The 21,083-nt window shown below is 41.4% G+C and overlaps 2 protein-coding genes across 2 annotated transcripts; one reads left to right on the forward strand and one right to left on the reverse strand.

Moving 5' to 3' along the window:
• Window positions 1-15,925: 15,925 nt before the first annotated feature.
• LOC142169633 (uncharacterized) lies at window positions 15,926-18,892 on the reverse strand. The gene is made up of 2 exons (XM_075231522.1): window positions 18,686-18,892; window positions 15,926-16,585 (listed from the first exon to the last, which is right to left on the reverse strand). The coding sequence occupies exons 1-2, from the start codon at window positions 18,890-18,892 to the stop codon at window positions 15,926-15,928; spliced, it is 867 nt and encodes a 288-aa protein (XP_075087623.1).
• Window positions 18,893-19,698: 806 nt separating this feature from the next.
• Window positions 19,699-20,091, forward strand: LOC142169634 (uncharacterized). Its single transcript, XM_075231523.1, has one exon. It carries the CDS (start codon window positions 19,699-19,701, stop codon window positions 20,089-20,091), a length of 393 nt encoding a protein of 130 aa, XP_075087624.1.
• Window positions 20,092-21,083: the final 992 nt, after the last annotated feature.

Consider the following 21,083-nt stretch of genomic DNA (forward strand, 5'->3'; position numbering starts at 1 on the left):
CAGCTACCCTTGAAGTCAAGAACACAAGCGCACAACCTATCCTCGAGTGTATTAATAGTTCTCTTTGCATGCCCGTCGGTCTGTGGATAGAAGGCTGTACTAAGATTCACGTGAGTACCCATAAGATCGAATGCAGAGATACTTGGACAAACTACATGTGACTATACATAGGTTTAAAGAATGGACCCAGCATGTGCCTCGAGAATAAAACAGTGAGGCCGATCCCCTCACAAATTTGGGGTCATCAGTCGAAGACGATGAGATTAGCTCGGGGACTATCATACAACTTTCAAGGTCAGTAATCGAAGAAGGCCAAGCCGAAATCAACTCCATAAGTCTGACCTGGGATTGGAGGAACAAATATATCGAATACCTAAAGAACGGGAAGATTCCATCGGACCCTAGGGAATCGAGGACTCTACGTACGAAGGCCGCCCGATTCACATTGGTCGAAGACGGAACACTATATAGAAGGATGTTCGATGGATCATTGGAAATATGTTTGGGACCGGGAGATACCGACTACGTCCTAAGAGAAATCCATGAGGGCACCGGTGGAAACCATTTCTGTGCCGAATCATTGGTTCACAAAGTCATCATAGCAGGATACTATTGGGCCGATATGGGAAAAAAAAATCAAAGGTATGCGCCGATGATTCACCAACCCGGAGAGCAACTCCACTCGGTCTTATCCCAATGGCCATTCATGAAATAGGAAATGGATATCGTCGACCCTCTACCATCGGCCCCAGGTAAAGCTAAATTTATTTTGTTTATGACTGACTATTTCTCTAAGTGGGTTGAAGCGCATGCTCTCGAGATAATTAGAGAGAAAGAAGTCATAGATTTCATCTCCGACCACATTATATGCCGATTCGGGATGCCTGCCGAGATCGTATGCGACAATGGAAAGCATTTCGTCGGCAGTAAAGTGACAAAATTTCTCGAAGATCAGAAAATAAAAAGGATCGTGTCGACGCCATATCATCCTAGTGGGAACGGACATGCCGAATCGACAAACAAGACCATCATTCAAAATATAAAGAAAACCTTGAACGACGCTAAGGGAAATGGAGAGAAATACTGCCCGAAGTCCTTTGGGCGTATCGAACAACGTCAAAATCCAGTACGGGGGTAACAACATTCTCTTTAGTATATGACGCCGAAGCTCTGATCCCGGTTGAAGTTGGGGAACCTAGCATCAGGTTGAGATATGCAATAGAAGAGTCAAATCATGAGGCTATGAATACAAGCCTCGAATTCTTAGATGAATAACGGCAAGCCGCGTTCGTTCGGATGGCCGCACAGAAATAGCGGATCGAAAGATACAACAATCGAAGAGCCAATCTTCGACACTTTAAAATCTGAGACTTGGTTCTGAGGAAGGTCACCCTCAATACTCGAGACCCAAACGAAGGAAAACGTGATTCGAACTGGGAGGGACACTATCAGGTCCTCGATATCATCGGAAAGGGATCCTACAAACTTGGCACGATGAACGGTGAACAGTTACCAAACAATTGGAATATATCACTCCTCAAACAATATTAGTCCTAAGGTATGACCTTCTCCATTTTCATTTATATTCCATACTAACCATTTGCAGGTGTTTAATCAAAGACATCAAAGGATTCTTCAAACACAATGTCCTTAGGTCTGTAAGCACACGTTGCACTCTTATTCCCTTTGATCGGTTTTTGTCCTAATTGGGTTTTTTCCGGCGAGGTTTTTAATGAGGCAACCATTGTTCGTGCTAACTTAGAGCAATTCAACAGTATCCGAGGCTCCTTTACAATCAACCTCGAATACTGGGGGGCATCACCCTCGGATAGGAAAATACTTTGTGTCGATAGGGTCTCGATAGGCAAATTTTGTAAGGGTCAAATAGTTGAACGAACCATGCCCATATAGATTACTCGAGCCCTAATGGCAAACATGTACGCATGTTAATCTATTGAAAAAAGTATTTTTCCTTGCCGGATGTTTCATGCCTTAGAGAAATTTTTACTTTACAATGTCGTGCTTGTGATCTATTGGGAAACTGGCTTAAGGGCCGGTCACAACTAATGTTCGAACAATTGACCCTGCACTCGGGGACCATCATCAGAAAAATTGACATGATCGAATTACTAAAACCTCGAGATCGTAAGACCTTCAAAAGGCAACCCTCGATTTTATAGGCCACGGCCACCCCACTCTGGGACTGATACTTCAAACAAGTTCGAGTGACTGATACTTCGAACAAGTTCGAAGTATAACAGAGGAACAAGCCTAAAAGATGAGTCCCAAGTTAAAGGCCACAGCCAAATTTATACGGTTCAGAGATGTCCGATTTCCATTATAAAACAGGCCTTCGAATAATTTCATAAACCCTGTTAAAAAGGCTGCCCTCGGCTGAATTATTAAGGGTCTCGATAATATCGACCCTCGAAAACCCTAATGGGTACAAAGTCATTCGAAATCTCGAGAAAATTCTTTATTTCATGATAATGCACAACAGATTTTATCTGATTAAACAATAAACTTTTCAAGCCGAAAAGGGGGAGAAAGCCATTCTTTTTACTATGGCCGTATCGGCTTAATTTAAGAGCCTAAAGGGCCATTTTATTTTTGAGTTTGATAAATCATCCTCACTTAATTAAAATCTAAGGGTCTCCCTACTCCGAGTTCGAGCAAGTACTCACTCGATTATAAAAACTACACTAGTCCGGCTTCGATCAAATTGCCTAAGCCTTGAACTTATGAACAAAATTTTCATAAGGCATGAATGAAACAAAATTTTCACAAGGCAGAAAATGAAATAAAGACAAGTCGGAAAGAGATCTTTATATATATGAGAATATTTACAAGGTCCGGTCAGTATCCTACACAAAAAAGCAAAAGTAAAAAATCCTAAGGTTCCAAATTGTCTCCGGGGGCAGCTTCTTCTTCATTGAGGCCCCCACGCTCTTGGACCTGTTCTTGCTCTAGTTGTCATCATCATCATTGGAGGAGGCCAATGCTCCAACATTGGCTTCATGCTCTCTAGACTGTATTATCTCGTCAGTAAGATCGAAACCTTTAGCGTGGATCTCCTCGAGGGTTTCCCTCCGACATTGGCATTTGGCGAGTTCAGCAATCTAATATGATCGAGTTTGAGCAATCTAAGCTGCCTCTCTTGCTTGGACTTGAGCGGCTTCAACATCGGAAGCCAACCGAGCTTCAAGCTACCCTATTTTCTTTTCCTCAGCCGAGCTCTTCTCCTTCATGCCTTGAAGCTGACTTTCGGCCGATGACAATTAGGATAAAGCAATCTCTTTTACTGCACCAAAGCGGTCCATGCCTTCTTTCCACCCCAAGGTCTCCGCCTTCATCATATTGACTTCATCGCGGAGCTGGTCGATCCTCTCAACCTTCTACTGCAGCTATGAGATTGAAATTCCCGAATCGAGCCCATGAGCTTTTAATATTTTCATTACCTGCTCGATCAGGTCGTACTGATCATGGTGATCCTTGGCCAACTCGGCTCGGAGGTCCTTGGTCTCCTCTTCTTTTTTTCCCACAGAGAAATCTAAGGGCATTTCTCTCCTCCGTGAGCCCTCGGAGGTCGGCCTCATACCGAATCAGCTCAGCTTGAGACCGAGAAAATGCTTCCCGATGAAGCACTGAGGCCTACGCAGAAAGAAGAAAAGAACTTAGACAGGAAGAGAAAAATGAACACAAGTGTAACACCAATAAGGGGAGTTAAGGCTTACCCGATTCAGAGCTTGCTGCTCTTCGTTGAAAAGGCTTGATGCCTCGCTCGAGTCCTTCCTCGAGAGCTCTAAGTCGCTCATGTCGGTAGCATCTTCGACCCCAGTAAAGTAATCACAGAAGGGATCTTCCCTTCCGTGGGCTCCTTTGATGGAGAGGGTCTTCAAGGCCCGAGCCTCTTGAATTATCTCCTCAGAAAACAAGGGGAGTAGCGGGGAGCCTCCAATTTATATTGCCCCAAGTGAATCACTTGGGGCGTTCTCTCCATCTCAAGGGGCCTCGAGACTAGCCCCTACAACTGTACCTATCGTTGGCTCATTATGATGGGAGGCATCTTCAATCCTCGATGACTCGGGTACTTCGCCCAAGTCTCTTTCTGAGACCCCCTCATCTCGAGGCGAAGTCTCTGTAGTCTTCACCGATTCATTGACTTTTGGGGCCTCGATGCTCATTCCCACTCGGGCGACTACCCCAAAGTCATCTTCTTCCTCTTCTTCATCTTCATCCCTTAGACGCCGAATAGAGTCTTGGGTCAGGACGATGATGTTCTTCTTCGGCTTAGAAGCCGCCTTGTTCTTAGGTTCTGTATCCTCGGAGGTTGAGATATTTTTCCTCTTTTTGTCCTTCATCGGTTTCGGTGCCGGGATCGAAGTCTCCTCCTCACCAGATAAGGTCCTCATGATAGCATCTTTGCCAAGGCCTATATAAAAAGTAATTAAGAGACGCTTTAAAAAAATCATCAAACAAAATCATCAAAGATGTGGAAAAAGGGCTTACCATGAGTTTTTTCCTCCCATCGGCCCTTTGATAAATCGCGCCATGAGCGCTCGGCATACATAGAAGTTGAGGCCAGGTCCCGAACCCAGATCTTAAGGTTAGGAATTGCACCGAGCATCCAAGCGACCGCTACATCACGGAAAAGGATATCAATGAGAAGAAGCAAAGGAACAAAACAATAAATAGGAGCTAACAGTTGGATTGTACTTACGCTTCATATTCTATTTCTGGGGATATGGCATTTTCTCGGCCAGGATTAGGTCGGAAGTCCTCACTTGAATGAACCGATCCATCCAGCCTCAGTCCTTATCCTCGTCTATGCTCGAGGACAGCACTTTGGTAGCCCGGTGTTGGAGTTTTATTAACCCGCCTCGATAGAGGCGGGCGCTGTATAACCTGATGAGGTGGTCGAGGGTGAACGGCATCCCCTCGACTTTGCTCACGAAGAATCGGAGCAGAATAACAATTCGCCAAAAGGAAGGATGGATTTGGCCTAGGGTTATTTTGTATTGACAGCAAAAATCAACGACGACGGGGTCGAGGGGGCCCAACATGAAAGGGTAAGTATAAACACTTATGAACCCTTCCACATGGGTGGTGATGTCCTCTTCGGGGGTCGAGATCACCACCTCTTTGCCCTCCCAGTTGCAGTCTTTCTTTACCTGCTTAAGGTATCCCTCGGTTATCGAGCATATATACCTCGACACTGGCTCGCATCGACCAAGAATCGATAAGGCTTTATCAGTTTTAAAGTCGGAAGTGAGAACGCACCCCCCGGGAACACACTTCTCAGGGCGCAGCTACACCGATGTTTTGTCGCCGGCTGACCGTGATGAAGAAGCATTTTCCTTTTGAGGAACATATTTTGATGTTTTCGCCATTTGAATTTGAAGATGGAGATGATAAGATTTGATTTTCTAAGAAAAGCTTAGCAGTGAGAATCATAGATTTACAGATGAAGAACTTAGAAGATGTAAAAAGCATTGGAGATTGGAAATTTGAAAGTAAAAGTTTGAAATGGTGAAGAGAGGAGCTATTTATAGATTTCACAATGACGGTTCAAAATTAGCGATGGCCGACCATCGACTGACGTACATTTAATTCCTTGGTAACTGTACAAACGGGACGTTTCGGTCACTTCCGTAACTTACGTCACGAGGATGAAATCATGACATGTCGAGGTAGAAACATCGAAGGCTCAATTCGTTTCTTGTCATTACACTCCAAACAAACGAGGGGATTATCTGTATACGGTTAAAACTGGGCCCACCCGATTTTACTATTTGACCGAGGCCGGGAGATTTCATCGAAGGACGGCCTCGTAACAGAACAGACTAAATCACGAGGACTAGGTACCAATTTCAGAACCGAGGCATCTATCGAGATCGAGACTAGTAGCAATCGAAGCCAAATGAGACATACATCGAGCAAGATCGAAGATAACATAATAACGGAAAGGCGAGATATCCGTGACTCGTCAAAGATCACAGCGTAAATCTCGATGACTGGTCGAGGATCATGGCGTAAATCTCTGAACATATCAAATCAGAAACGGTAAATTAGCTAATCATGCGATTTCCTTCTATAATTAGAACTATACCATAAGTGGGATTCCTTTACTATATAAAGGGGGGTCCTAATCATTTGTAGACCACGGTTCAGAGAGATAAAAGCAATATAATTTTCTTTCTCGTTTATACGATTGTTCATCAGCTTGTTATATTTTAATTGTTCTTGCATCAACCAGTTCAAGGATATCCAGACTCGAGGGTTGAGTTCCAATCTAACACTGGTTTGCTTTATTTTATAGTTCATTTCTGTTATTAATCCTCATATTTATCAATTGGTATTAAGTGAAATCACGTGTTCTTAGAGCCACACTATAAGTTTAATTGTTATCCAATTTTAAGGGTAAACATATAGACAACAGCTTGGGCTTGGGGAATTCACTTGAATGAAGATTATGATTTAGTACTCTTTAGTCCGATGAGTCCCTAGAGATGGGGGAGATGGTTTCAAGAGACGCTCGCCCAATTCTTGAGCATATTTGGTAATCTATCTCAGGCAGGGTTGATTCCACTTGCAACGGCAACATCTTAGGCTAGGGTAGGAGCGCAAACTCCAACGGCCCGTACTCCAGAGCAGTGATTCCATGTTGAACAGGTCCCATAGGTTATACTAGTGCAGCTGGTTGTCCCAGTTCAGGCCGAGGTTAGGGCATCAACTTCTAAGGAGGAGTAGCTTAGGCTCGAGTGGTACAAAAAATACCATCCTCCTTCTATCAGTGGCCTAGCTACAGAGGGCGCACAAGGCTTTCTGGAAAAGTGCCACTGTATTCTCTATAACATGGGTACAATGAAGACGAGCGGGGGTTATTTCACTTCTTTCTAGCTATCGGGACTAGCGTACTAGTCTTGGGGGGATTGGGAGGAGGCTAGATTAACCGAGGCAGCTTCACTCACATGGGCTCAATGTTTTGAGATTTAATTGAGATTTTTTTCCACGGAGCCTTTGGGATACATGGCGCGAGCAGTTTGAGCAGTTGTGCCAGGGTTCTATGATCGTATCAGAGTATGTTCTGAAGTTTAGTGAGTTGTCCAAATATGCACCTGCCTTGGTTTACACAATTAGAGATCGAGTCCGTTGATTTATCAAGAGGCTCAACTATGGTATTAGATTCAGCATGGCTCGATAGTTGGAGACTGATACTCCATACAAGCAGGTGGTAGAAATCACATGGAGATTGGAGGGTTTCCAAGGCCAGGAGACATGACGTGACATCAACCTTTGCTTCTTATTTTTAAAAGCTTGACCTTTGCCTACTAGCATTGTTAAGGAAACCCTAATGACCTCTACCATACCTAGTTTCCTTTGACTTTCCTCTTGCACTACCATTGAATAAGCTTGATTAACAATTAGCACTGGCCTTCTTAACAGGACATGACTCATTACATGACTATAGCTTCCATTCAATCCCATTAGGAATTGCAAAAACCTCTGTCTCACTAAGTGATCTATATAAGGCCTTGATTCCTCACTTGTGGTATCTTATGATTGGTGCTACACGGGCTTATGAAGGGTGGTATTATGGATCATCGCGTGTTATGTCCTATGGCTTCACGCCAAGTGGGGGAGTCTGATATCCAAGATCAGACTACATGGTGTTGCACCCTAGTTTGCACTAGTCAAAACAAGATTCAACTTGCGGTTCTCTGTTGTTGATGAAAGAGAGTCGCCACCTAATATTTATAGGTATACTAGAGTACCTATTTAATTACTAAAGGTCATATTCTTTATTAGTCTGCTAACTTGTGAGATTATGGGTAAATGTTCTTGTTCTTCTAAGGGGAAGGTGTTAGGCACCTCCTAAAATCTACCTAAGGTAGCTCCATATGACTTAGACTAGATTTTGTACTAATTGTTTGTACTATGCTTAACTAATGTTTAAATAATGTAGCTTACCATATATTAGGGCGTAATAACTATAAGGGAAAATTATAGCTTAAAGAGGATGGATTTAAAGAAGCCTTAGGAAAATAATGTTAGTATATATGAGCTTAAAAAGAACTTTTGAAAGATAGGATGTTTGTATATAAATGTGTAAAAGAGAAGCTAAGTTAAAGCACTTTATTTCCTAAAACATGGAAGTTCATATTACTCTAATGAGGTGAAAGTGAACCTAAGATGTACCTTGGTTTTAAAAAGTAGGCTTAAAAAAAACTGTTTAAAAGTCTTTGATTCGGGGCAGCAACACTTTGATCTTTTCGAAAAGAGTTGATTTCTTTTTAGAAAATTAAGCACGCGACTCATTTATGTTTTTTTCTTTTGAAAGAGGGACTGCGGCCTTTGTTATGCCTTTGGGCTTCAAAAATCTTTAGGAAAAGAGTTAGAAAAGCATAATAAATTAATAACAGTTAGAAAAGCATAATAAATTAATAGCTAACTAATGCTTATTTTAATCCTAAATTCTTTTAGGGTTGCCTAAGTTATTTTATATGAGTTAAAAAGATAAAATAAAGCATTCAATCCAATATATAATTATCATATACATGAGATAAAACAACAAAAAAACACATCAAAGAGTAACGACATAGTGCAACTGTAGAATAACGAAAGCAGTAGATAAAGGAGTGAAGGGAAAGAAATGACTCTAGTATTTGGGCCTCAAAGAGGCAGGCCCATCAGTAACAAAGACGAGCCACAACTAACTCTGAACCTTCTGAGACATAGCAGGGCTGGACTTGGGCTTGAGTTCTTAAAAAACTCAGCAAGTTCAAATCATCGTACATGTTCAAAAAAGAGGAGAGAAGGTCATTAGAAAAATAGTACTATATACATGTCCATATATGAAATTTGCAAGCAAAGAATAAAGGAAAAGATTACTGACAATATTTAAATACTAAGAAAGTCATACTAATGTAGAGGTTATGTATAGTAAATAATCCACATTGAACACCTTTCGTTTTCATTAAACACCAAACCCAAAGAGAATAACAATTGTCAATGAATCAAGGGCTAAGGAGAGAATTCCACTCAAAGTCGATGCCCCCTTTGAATCGCCCGACACTTTAAAGTTCCCAAGGGTCTCAAGGCCCAGGGCAATGCTTGTGCCGGGGAGTGCAACCCAACCTAGAGTTAAACTCTACTTCCAAATACCCCTAACCACTAACAAACTCATTCTTCCCTATAGGTTTAAATGCCAATGAGGCTCTTTCAATGCAAACCGACTACTATGGCATTCCTACCACAGAAGCACACTATTTCTAAACAGAATAACATAGGAAACACATAGAAACAGTTCCCACTTCTTATAACAATACTTTCAACTACAGGTGATTGATTAGCATACTAGACAGACATTAAGCTCAAATTTCCAAATACACACATAGACAAGAACATCATACTCTTTTTTGCTGAAGAAACAAACAATTGAAATCAACATCTCAAAGATAGATGAATAGCACACATTTTAGAGCTGCAATAACTTTGGGATGCAGCTGCTATTGCCTCAACACATTGATCACATATTAGTTTAATACCAGACATTATCATGAGCATACACATAGGTTAATAACACTATTTCAATCCTTTGAGATCCTCAGCAAAGATTCAGACAATGACATAGGCAAGTTATTCTACTCAATCTGTAACAACAAAAGGTTTCTCCAATACCAGATTCAATCTAGATTAACAGGGGAAAGAGAGGACTTAGTACAGTTTCAAAACAGTATTCAAAAGTATAAGGTCATGAGGGGTAAACAACTATTCATGCCACTTCCACACACACATAGATCTCAATCTAAGTTATGACCTCAGAAGATAGGAAGAGTCTCAACATATGTGCATAGATTATCAATGTCATTAAGGGTTTAAGAACAGGGAAAACATCATATTAGAAACACTTAACTCATATGCTCAGACTAAGGTTAATATATAGGCATGGTAGAGTTGCATTCAAGTTACAGAAATAGTTAGCATTCAACCACAACAGACACAACTACAATTTAACTCATAAGAGGTAGGCTGATCTTAATAAAATATCACTGATGTCCATAGAAAGTTCATCCTAGGGCTGTTTACAACTAACAGTTAAACATGGATGTAAATCATTCATAGTGAGGACTCAAAGAATACTTAATGATTAACAAGCATTTAGGTAAAGAAAGGAAATCATTTTGAATACTCAGACTTCACAAGCCTTACCTAAGTGATACATGGTCACACTATGTATTTTCATGTATGTTCTAGCTAGAATCATCTAACAGCAATCCAAGTATCGAATAACATAACTCAAAAGAATATGGCATGATAAGCATGGAGACTATAACAACAAACCTAAGTATAAAATAACAGAACTCAGAAGAATACAACATGATAAGCACGAAGATTATAGCAGAACATTAGAGGAAAGTATGAAGTCTAGGTAGATATGAGAAATCATTAAGGCAGGTTAAGCAGCTTAATCACATAGGCTATTCAATACAGATATTAAAGTCTTTACGATCACACAACCACTCAATCAATATTAAATAAATACAACAGCTCATCATAGATCATCAACAAGTCATGGTGAACAAAAATAAGCAATTACATACCGATAACAAACATTATAAGCGAAGCAGTTAACTGTAAAACAATTCATGATTTTCGAATGAATCAATTAAAAGAGAAAGGATGGAGGTGTACTGACCTCCTCTTGAGCAGCAAACCAAACAAACGACTCTTTCCTAGCCGTATAAAATGAAGAACTCACCCCGACTAGTGTAAGACTCAGAATCAGAAAGAAATTAGAAGCTAGTTAGAACCCTAGCTTGATTTTTACTACCCAGGACTAAAATTGATATTTGTTAAGTTATTTCGTGGTGTCTTTGTTGTATCTTTTTTGTGTGTTAGGTTTGTTAGGTATGTTAGGCGAGAACATTAAAAGACCCTATTTATAGTGGCTGTTAAGCATTAGGGTTCCAGATTCAAATCGATAGTGGAGAGTGACGAAGGGGTAGTGATGCAAGCACAATCGAGTAAAAAGTTTTGAAAATAGAGAGAAATCAGTAGCGATTTTACTTGAGCGAGGGGAAATGAGAGACCGACTGTTGAAGCATAAGAGACTATCGGTCAGAACACTAATACCCAGAGGTCATTGCATTTGACCTCTGGAAATTGAATATCAATGATGAAGCCGGCTAATGTCTCATGCTTGCTTCGACTTGAAAGAACGAAGGAAGAAGTAAGACGAGTTAAGGTTTCACATTTTGGGATGTGACCCGTTGATTAGGGCTTTTGAAATCAAATGGTGAAAATGGAAAGAGCAACAAGATCTGAAGTACAAGAGCAAAATAGATAACCATGCATGCAATAGATTTGAAAGATCAATGGCGATTCGAGGTTTCATCTTTGGGGTTAGGGTTCAGATTTGGGGGATTTGAATTTTGATGATGAGAGGGGAAAGAGTCGGTGAGAATCATGGATAGATAAGGCAAAGAGGATGATTCTCTGGATAAATTCATGACCTTGCACGAATTTGTGCAAAGTTTTTAAATATATTTGGGCTGTGAAGTTGAGAGAAAAGAGAGAGGAAGGGGAAAGAATAGCGGCTGGGCAGGGGGGAAATGATTTTTAGGGTTTGGGTATTGGGGTTGGTCTCTGAGGTTAAAGATTGGAGATGAGATCTGGGCCGTTGGATCTGATAATCAATGGCCCTGATAATTTCGGTATTTAAGGTTTTTTAAGAGGAATTTTGGTGGCCGTCGGATTATAGTATTTTGACGGTGGAGATGAGATCTTTGGGCGGGTATTTAAAAATTAAAAGAAAAATAGAGATTAAATGTAAGCCGTCGATCAAATGGACTAACGACTCAGATGCATGTGTGTTTCTTGTGTGGGGGAGATTGGAGAGATTTCGTGGCAAATTCCTATTGGTTCTCAGGGGTTAGGGCGGATCGCCAAAGTGGAATAGAGGGTCTTTTGGACTGGGTCAGATTTGGCTTGGGCTTAGGCATTTGGGCTGAAATTAATTTAATGAATAGCCACTTTGTATTTAATTAAGGAATTGCAATTGTAGCCTTTTGATTTAAACCCTTTTAAAATTAATTTAATTAAAATTAATAAATTTCCAATAAAATATAGTAAAATTATAATTATCAAATGCACTATTAATTATTGTATTTATTTATAAAATACATTATTTTTTAAATTACAACACTAATTTTGAATTATCAAAATTGTAGTCTAATTGATCCAAATTTCAAGGAGTAATTAATTTTAATCCTTTATGGCATATAAAATATATTTTAAAATAATAGGCACTTTTGTAATTACATAATAATAATGTTGGGTGATTAATTTCAAAAACAATACTTAATTAATTTGTAAAAAAATAAGTATTATTGATAGAAAAATACTTTCGAAATATTCATTATAAATATTTATGTATAAATAAATTAGTTTTAAAAGGGAGGGTCAAAATTGGCCGTCAAAAACTGCCCTCTTTGACCGGAGACGATGAAAGAGTTTTCGGGCAAAGAAATTAAACTAAAGCCAATTTTGTCCCGACTTTAGGCATACATTGCAGGAATTGCATATGGATTTAAGGAAGATTATGGATTGCATGACTTAGGAAGAGTTAAGGAAGATTTCGGGAAGAGTTTTGGGAAGTTGGGGCCGAATTCTGGCTTTGAATTGCTTACATACCTTTTGCTTAATAAGGATCAAGCCTCATGTAGTTATGGAGTGAGGATTTTGAGGAAGCAATACTCGTAGGAACTACCCCAGTATCGTATTATGACGATATGGCAAGACAGAGAATTGGGCACTCGCGATAGCTTGATTTTTGCGGCTTCACTTGAAGGATTTGATGATCTAGAGTTCCATTGGTCGTTTTGTGCTTGAACTTGGATCCTTGCACCGCTAATGAGTTTGTTGTCTCTCATAGTGTTGTAGTTTGGTTTGCTACTTAGAAATAGTTCCACGTTGCGATATTTATTTCTGCAAAAAAATGAAACACACACATACCCGTACATTGCAATGCAGAATATATTAAGATGTGATATAAATAATGCAGGAATGATGATACCTGGTTACCGGCGAGCCGTTATTTGGGATCGAGATGATGGGATACTTAAACTTGACTCGATTTATTAGTCGGGTTGTGTACCGTTCCACAGCTGTCGGAGCATTGAAAAGTATCTCCTCTTGTTGGGAGAGCTTTGACTAGTAGAGTGCGTCTCCGCTTGTTGGGAGAGATTTGTAATGAGAAATGTATTCGCTTGTTGGGAGAGCTTGATTTGTAGAGTGAATCTCCGCTTGGGAGCGATTGACTTAAATCGAAATCATGCCTGAAGTTGCATGAGCAAAACATCACAACATTCAAAGTAATAGAAAATGTAAAGAAAAGAATGCCCAAGAGATACTCTTGACTGCGTAGCTAAGTTGCGGCCATCGACTGGCAGAACGTCGGTGGCGAGGTTTGCGATTGTCTATTCTGGTATCCGTTATGACGGAGCGATGGTGCAGATTGTTCTGTTGGTAGAATGAATAGTTTGCTATATACAAGGCTTCGATTGGTGAAACAGACATTTGATTTGTACAGGGAGCTCCGATCGATTGAGCTAATAATTTGCTATATACAGGAGTTCAATCTGTGAAACCGATGGCTCGTTTTGTACAAGGTGCTCCGATTGGTTGAGCAGGCGGATTGCTATATACAAGACTTCAATTGGTGAAGCCATCGGTTCGTTTTGTACAAGATGCTCCGATTGTTAGAGCAGGTGGTTCGCTGTATATAGTGTGCCTTTTCGGTATTAGCGATCTGACTCCGAGGTACTTGCAAGGGATTCAAGGATTAGCTTTAGTTGTACCGGAAAAATTTAAGTAAAGGAGAAAGGATGATAATCCTGGGAAAGTGGTGGATCCGTTGTTTGCCCCAGCATGGTCCCAATATTTCCTTGCTTCCTGTTGACCCTGCGCTCAAAGAAAATTTCTTAGTGGGAGCGGGGGTTAGTTTGTGTCGACCACAGTGTTGGTTTTCCTCGACCTTTGATATGGCTACGCCACAAAGTTCGGTAGGTGGAACAAATTGCTGTATGTTTTAGAATTTTTTTTTTGAAAAGCTTTGTTTTAAGACAAATGTCGTCGTTCCGGATTATGACATGCTACAAAAGGTTCTCCAAACGTGAGCGTCACTTCTTGAAAACTCTATCCCATTGATGCCGCTCCTTCGTGATGCTCTGACAGTGCGGCTGCTTGCCATTGCAACTGCGCCCTAATTTGAACTAATGCATTACAAAGGTTTTTCCTAAGATTATGACCGAACCCTTTCAGGTTGCCTACGTATCCAAAACAGAATCAGGTCTGAACGTAGTTCGTGGATGATGATAAAAATATGATGAAGATGACCGTGCTTGACTCAGGCAGCCTACGTATCCAATTGAAATTAGGTCAAGGCGTAGTTTATATACAATAGATGCAAAATGCTAGATTAAGAATGAAATGGCCGAGTCTGACTCAGACTGCCTACGTATCCAAATGGAATTAGGCCAGAATGTAGTTTAACTACAAAAGATGACTGAATCCGATGAGGATTGCCTACGTATTCCTTTATAAGGAATTCAAGTCGATGTAGTTCCAGAGCAACATACAAAAATGATGTTTTGATTTTCGATTACAAAAGAAAGGAGGGAGAGAAACCGAACCCTACGTGGGTTGCCTACGTATCCCTCAGTGGGAAGTCAGGTTGAACGTAGTTCTGTTACAACAAAAAACTAACTCTATATGTCTTCAAACATAGTATCTCTTGATTGCGTCTGATTTGATGGGCTTCGTGTTGATTCTTCCATCCATTTTTGCCAAGATTAGAGCTCCGCCCGACAATACTCGGTGAACCACGTAAGGACCTTGCCAATTTGGTGCGAAATTTCCTTTGGCTTCCTCCTGGTGGGGAAAGATTTTCTTCAGAACCAATTGCCCCGGTGTGAATTGGCGAGGCTTCACCCTTTTGTTAAATGCACTGGCCATCCGTTTCTGATATAGCTGACCATGGCATACTGCATCCATTCTCTTCTCATCGATGAGCATGAGTTGCTCCTATCTGACCCATATCCGCTTTGCTTCATCCAACTTGGCCTCTTGAATGACCTTTAACTATGGTATATCGACCTCTGCGGGTATCACCGATTCAGTGCCGTATACTAACATGTACGGAATGGATGTTCTCATGGTGGTCCGATAACCCAGTAAGGGGAAGGATAGTTTCTCTTGCCATTGCCTGTGATTTTCCACTATCTTTCACATAATCCTCTTGATATTCTTGTTGGCTACATCAACTGCCCCGTTCATTTGTGGTCTGTAGGCTGTGGAGTTGTGGTGGAGGATTCTAAACTTCTCGTGAGGTCTCTATTGAGGTTAGAGGCATTGTTAGTGATGATCGACTCCGGTATTCCAAATCGGCAGACGATGTGTTTTCGGACGAAATCCGCCACTACCGTCTTTGTGACGACCTTGTAGGTGGATGCTTCGACCCATTTAGTGAAGTAGTCGATGGCTACCAAGATGAAGCAGTGCCCATTTGACGCAACTGGTTCTATAGGTCCAATCACGTCCATGCCCCAAGCAGCGAACGACCAGGGTGAACCCATCACATTTAACTCATTTGGCGGAACCCGGATGAAATCCCTGTGAATCTGGCACTAATGACACTTCTGTACATAGCGGATACTGTCAGTTTCCATAGTCATCCAAAAGTATCTGACTCTTAAGATCTTCTTGGGTAACGTGAACCCGTTCATGTGGGGTCCGCATGTTGCTGCATGTATTTCTTCTAATAACCTGGTCGCTTCGGCGACATCTACACATCTCAACAAACCCAAGTTTGGGGTCCTCCTATACAGGACTTCCCCGTTAAGGAAAAAGTGATTCGCCAACCTCATGAGGGCTCACTTTGACTATTAATAGCATTCTCAGGGTACTCTCTGGTTACAAGGAATCTCCTAATATCGTGATACCATGGTTTACCATTTGGCTCTTCATCTATATGGAAGAAATGTGCATATTGATCCCTGATCTCTACCTCTATAGGGTTGATGTAGTTCTTTTCTGGATGCTGAATCATGGGTGATAGAGTTGCAAGGGCATCGACAACTCCTAACTTCTTGCATAGCTCTTTTACGCAGTGCAGGTATGGAAGGATCTTGACATTTTTGGTGGACCATTCCCCTTGGACTTGGTGTATCAATAGATCAGAATCCCCTATGACCAAAAGTTCTTTGACGTTCATGTCGACTGCCATTCTGATCCCAAGGATGCACGCTTCGTATTCAACCATATTATTGGTACAAGGGAATCTTATCTTCGCCGATGCTGGATAGTGCTGTCCGGGTTCCGAAATTAGGACTGCCCCAATTCTCACTCTTTTAAAGTTTGCTGCTCCATCGAAAAACATTCTCCATCTAGGGTATGCCTCTGCAATATCTTCTCCGGCAAATAATACCTCTTCATAGGGAAAATAGGTAGTGAGTGGCTCGTAATCAGCATCCAATGGATTCTCTGTGAGGTGGTTGGCTAAATCTTTCCCCTTGATAGCCTTCTAAGTTATGTAAACAATGTCAAATTTGCTGAGGAGAATTTGCCATTTAGCTAGCTTTCCGGTAGGCATCGGCTTCTAGAAGATGTACTTGAGTGGGTCGAGCCGAGATATCAGATGCGTAGTGTATGCTGACATGTAATGCCTTAGTTTCTGGATGATCCAAGTCAGAGCACAACAAGTGCGTTCTATCAAAGTGTATTTGGCTTCACATGGAGTGAACTTCTTACTTAAGTAGTAGATGGCCTGCTCCTTTCTTCCAATTTTGTCATGCTGTCCCAACACACATTCGAAGGCGTTATCCAAGACTAACATATATAATAACAATGGCTTCCCGAGCTCGGGGGGAACCAACACTGGTGGATTTGACAAATACTCCTTAATTCTGTCGAAGTATCTCTGGCACTCTTCTGTTCATTTTTTGGCAGCATCCTTTTTTAGCAACTTGAAAATGGGTTCACAAATTGCCGTGGACTGGACTAAGAAATGACTGATGTAATTCATTCTACCCAGGAAACTCATCACATCCTTCTTACTCTTGGGTGGTGGCAATTCCTGAATGGCCTTGATTTTTGATAGGTCTAGTTCTATCCCTTTTTTGCTTACGATGAAGCCCAACAATTTTCCAGCAAGGACTCCGATTGCGCATTTTGCTAGGTTTAATTTTAAGCTGTACCTCCGCAGGTGCTTGAAATATTTCCTTAAATCGTCCAAGTGCTCTGAACTCTTTTGAGACTTGATGATGACGTCATACACATATACTTCGATCTCCTTATGAATCATGTCGTGAAAAAGGGACGTCATGGCCCTCATGTAGGTGGCACCGACGTTCTTATAACCGAACGACATGACTCTATAATAGTAAACTCCCCAAGGTATGGTGAAGGCTGTCTTTTATACATCTTCCTCATGCATAAAGATCTGGTGGTACCCAGTGAAATAATCCACGAACGACTGCAGTTCATGTTTCACGCAATTTTCGCTGAGGATGTGGTTATTTGGTAAAGGGAAGTCGTCCTTTGGACTAGCTTTGTTGAGATATTGGTAATCCATGCATATCCTAATCTTACCATCTTTCTTGGGTACTGGGACGATATTTGCCAACCAGCTGGGATAATTGGTGACCCTTACCACATTCACCTCTATCTACTTGGTCACTAAATCCTTTATCCTCAGACTCAAATCGGGCTTGAATTTTCTGGGTTTCTGCTTGACCGGTAGTCTAGTAGGGTCAGTGGGTAGTCGATGCGAGTCAATATCAATACTTAATCCTGGCATGTCATCGTATGACCATGCGAACACATCGATGTATTGTCGGAGGAGCTCAACCAGTTTTTCCTTCTGCTCGGCTTCTAGATGAATGTTGATTCTGGTTTCTTTCACGTCTTCTTCACTTCCGAGATTGGCCACTTCTGTTTCTTTGAGGTTGGGCTTTTTCTGACTCTCCAACTATTCGATCTCTTGTGGGAGATTGTATGGCATCATGCTCTCATCATACACCTCGTAATCTAGGTCGTTTCGCTCGACAGTTTCGTTACATATCACAATCGCGGAATGCGGGTTTTTATCATTTTGATTACTGAAAAGAAAAACTAAGTATAAATGAAACAGTAAATAAAGTTGCAATATTTTAAGAAAAATATTCTTTTTATTTCATCAAAAGAGGAACGTCTAATCGTTCAAAATAGGCAAATGACAAAAAGGTACAGACACGATGCAAGCCTCAATTGACCGTGCACTTTTCAAAAAGAAAACTTTTACAATTCCACACTACCAAGATTCCCGGCAAACCAAATATGGACTGGCGGTCCAATTCCACAGCTCTTTTCCTAGTTCGGCATCCCTGATGGTCGGTGTCTTGATGTTAGTCCCTTCATAGCACCCTTCAATCATATTCACGAACAACCTTCCCATTCCATCGATGATATCATCTTCTAGTGCTGAACTTTGGCCCGTACCCAAAACATGCTCTGGCACAAAACCCTTTTTCCAGAGCTACCGGTATGAGCTTTCCCCACTGGAGGCTGATATCCTATGCTGACCCTTCCTTTCTGCCTATTATGTTTAATTGGCTCTGTGATCCCGTCCAATCTGGCCCTTAACCTGATTCCTCCTATGTATCCATATTTTATTCTCTCTCATAGCCATCTTGGATCTATACGATGACTGCATTTCCAAGTTTTGTTCAGTCTCTTCTATTTCAGTGTTCTGCATGATTTCGACTGCATGGAAAGCAACCCCATCTAGCCCTTCAATGAGCGGAACATCATGCTCCAAATAAGCTGATTGGCCCCATTCGCCATAGACCATGATCTCCTGACATCCCCACTCAAATTTCATGCATTGCTGTAGGGTCGACGGGACGGACCCTACCATGTGTATCCAGGGCCTTCTTAGCAGCAAGTTGTATGAAGAAGAAATATCCATTACTTGAAACAATATAGGAAATTCAACCGGCCCGATCTGCAGAGCCAAATAAATTTCTCCGATAACTTCCTTATGACAAAGTCCCGAGGGAGGTGCTATGGAGTTGTTTGGAGGTTAGCGGAGTCCCGGTAGTGTGCATTAGCATAATTAAGGACTTGTACAAAGGTTCTAAGACTCGAGTGAGGACTACAGGAGAAGACTCAGAACAGTTTCTTGTGGAGATGGTGTTGCATCAGGGATCAACCCTTAGCCTTTTTTTGTTTGCCCTAGCATTGGATGTGCTGACACGACACATACAAGGGATGGTGCCATGATGTATGTTATTTGCTGATGACATAGTATTGATTGACGAGACGCGAGGCGGAATTAATGCTATGTTGGAAGTTTGGAGGCAGACGTTAGAGTCCAAAGATTTCAAGTTGAGTAGGTCGAAAGCTGAATACTTGGAGTGAAAGTTCAGTGATGACAGGCATGAAAAAGAAGTGAAAGTAAATATTGATACTCAAGTCATTCCCAAAAGAGATAGTTTCAAGTATCTTGGGTCTATAGTCCAAGGCAACGGGGAGATTGACAAGGATGTTACTCACCGCATTAGAGTGAGATGGAGGATAACTTCGGGGGTTTTATGCAATAAGAATGTGCTGCCTAGATTAAAGGGCAAATTCTACAGGGTGGTGGTTAGACCGGCTATGTTGTATGAAGCTGAGTGTTGGCCTTTCAAGAAGTCCCATGTCCAAAAGATGAGCATAGCTGAAATGAGGATGTTAAGATGGATGTGTGGACATACCAGGAAAGACAAGATTAGGAATAAAGTTATTAGGGACAAGGTGGGAGTGGCATCCGTGGAAGACAAGTTGCGGGAATTGAGGCTGCGATGGTTTGGGCATGTGAGGAGGAGAGAGATAGATGCCATGGTCAGGAGGTGTGAGAGGTTGACCATGGCGGGCTTGAGGAAGGGCTGGGGTAGGCCAAAGAATTATTGGGGAGAGGTGATTAGGCAGGACATGTCAGTGCTTTACCTAACCAAGGACAGTACTAGAGATCAAAAGGTGTGGAGGTTGAGGATTAAGGTGGTGGGTTGACAAGTAGTTGGGAGTTTCTCCTAGGTTTACCAGTAGTACTAGTAATATTCTTGTTGTTGGTTGAAAGATACTTTCTTCTAGTTTGTTATCATATCTGGTACTTAGCAACAACGCCCATTGTTTTTGAAAATTGCTACTGGAAATTGTTGCTCCATGACTGTTAATATTTGATGCTACTTTTCTCCCCTTTTTACTGGAAATTGTTGCTCCCTGATTGTTATTATTTGATGATACTTTTTCTCCCTCTCCTTTTTCCTAATCGTATTTTCTCTCCCTTCTTTCTTTCTTCCCCCTCTTTCTTCTTCTTCCACCTTTCTTGAGCCGAGGGTCTATCAGAAATAACCTCTCTATCTCTCTAGGTAGGGGTAAGGTATGCGTACATACTACCATCCCCAGACCCCACACGTGGGATTATACTGGGTATGATATTGTTGTTGTTGTTGTTGTTGTTGTTGTTGTCGTTGATAACATCCTTCTGCGAACCATCAAAAGCCCTTACCCTTACATGGCTTTCCATGACTTGCCTCAAATAGATTCCTAACTCCCGCAGAGTAAAGAGCAGACAAATGTTGACTCCTGACCCTCCATCACCCAGCACTCGGGACACCACATTGTCCCCATATTTGACAGTGATATGAAGAGCTTTGTTGTGACTTACGCGTTCGACATGAAGCTTGTCTCTTTTGAAAGTGATCATATTTGCTTCGACCATTTTCCCAATTGTTGCGGCCAGTGCCTCACTGGGGGTGTTGCTTGGCACACTTACCCCACTTAATACTTTCATCAGGGCATCCTTATGACTGTCGGAACTCATTATCAAGTCCATGATTGATATTTATGACTAAGTTTCATTCACCTGTTCCTCCACGGAGTACTCTTTGGTCGACATTCTCTTCCAGAATTCTGTGGCTTCTGGGTCTGTTGTGTTCCTCCTTTTGAATATGCTCTCTTCCCGAATTCCCTCGATTTGCATCTTCAGGGGTGTAACATCT

The sequence above is a fragment of the Nicotiana tabacum genome, chromosome 15, assembly GCF_000715075.1.
Source record: "Nicotiana tabacum cultivar K326 chromosome 15, ASM71507v2, whole genome shotgun sequence".
NCBI lineage: Eukaryota > Viridiplantae > Streptophyta > Magnoliopsida > Solanales > Solanaceae > Nicotiana > Nicotiana tabacum.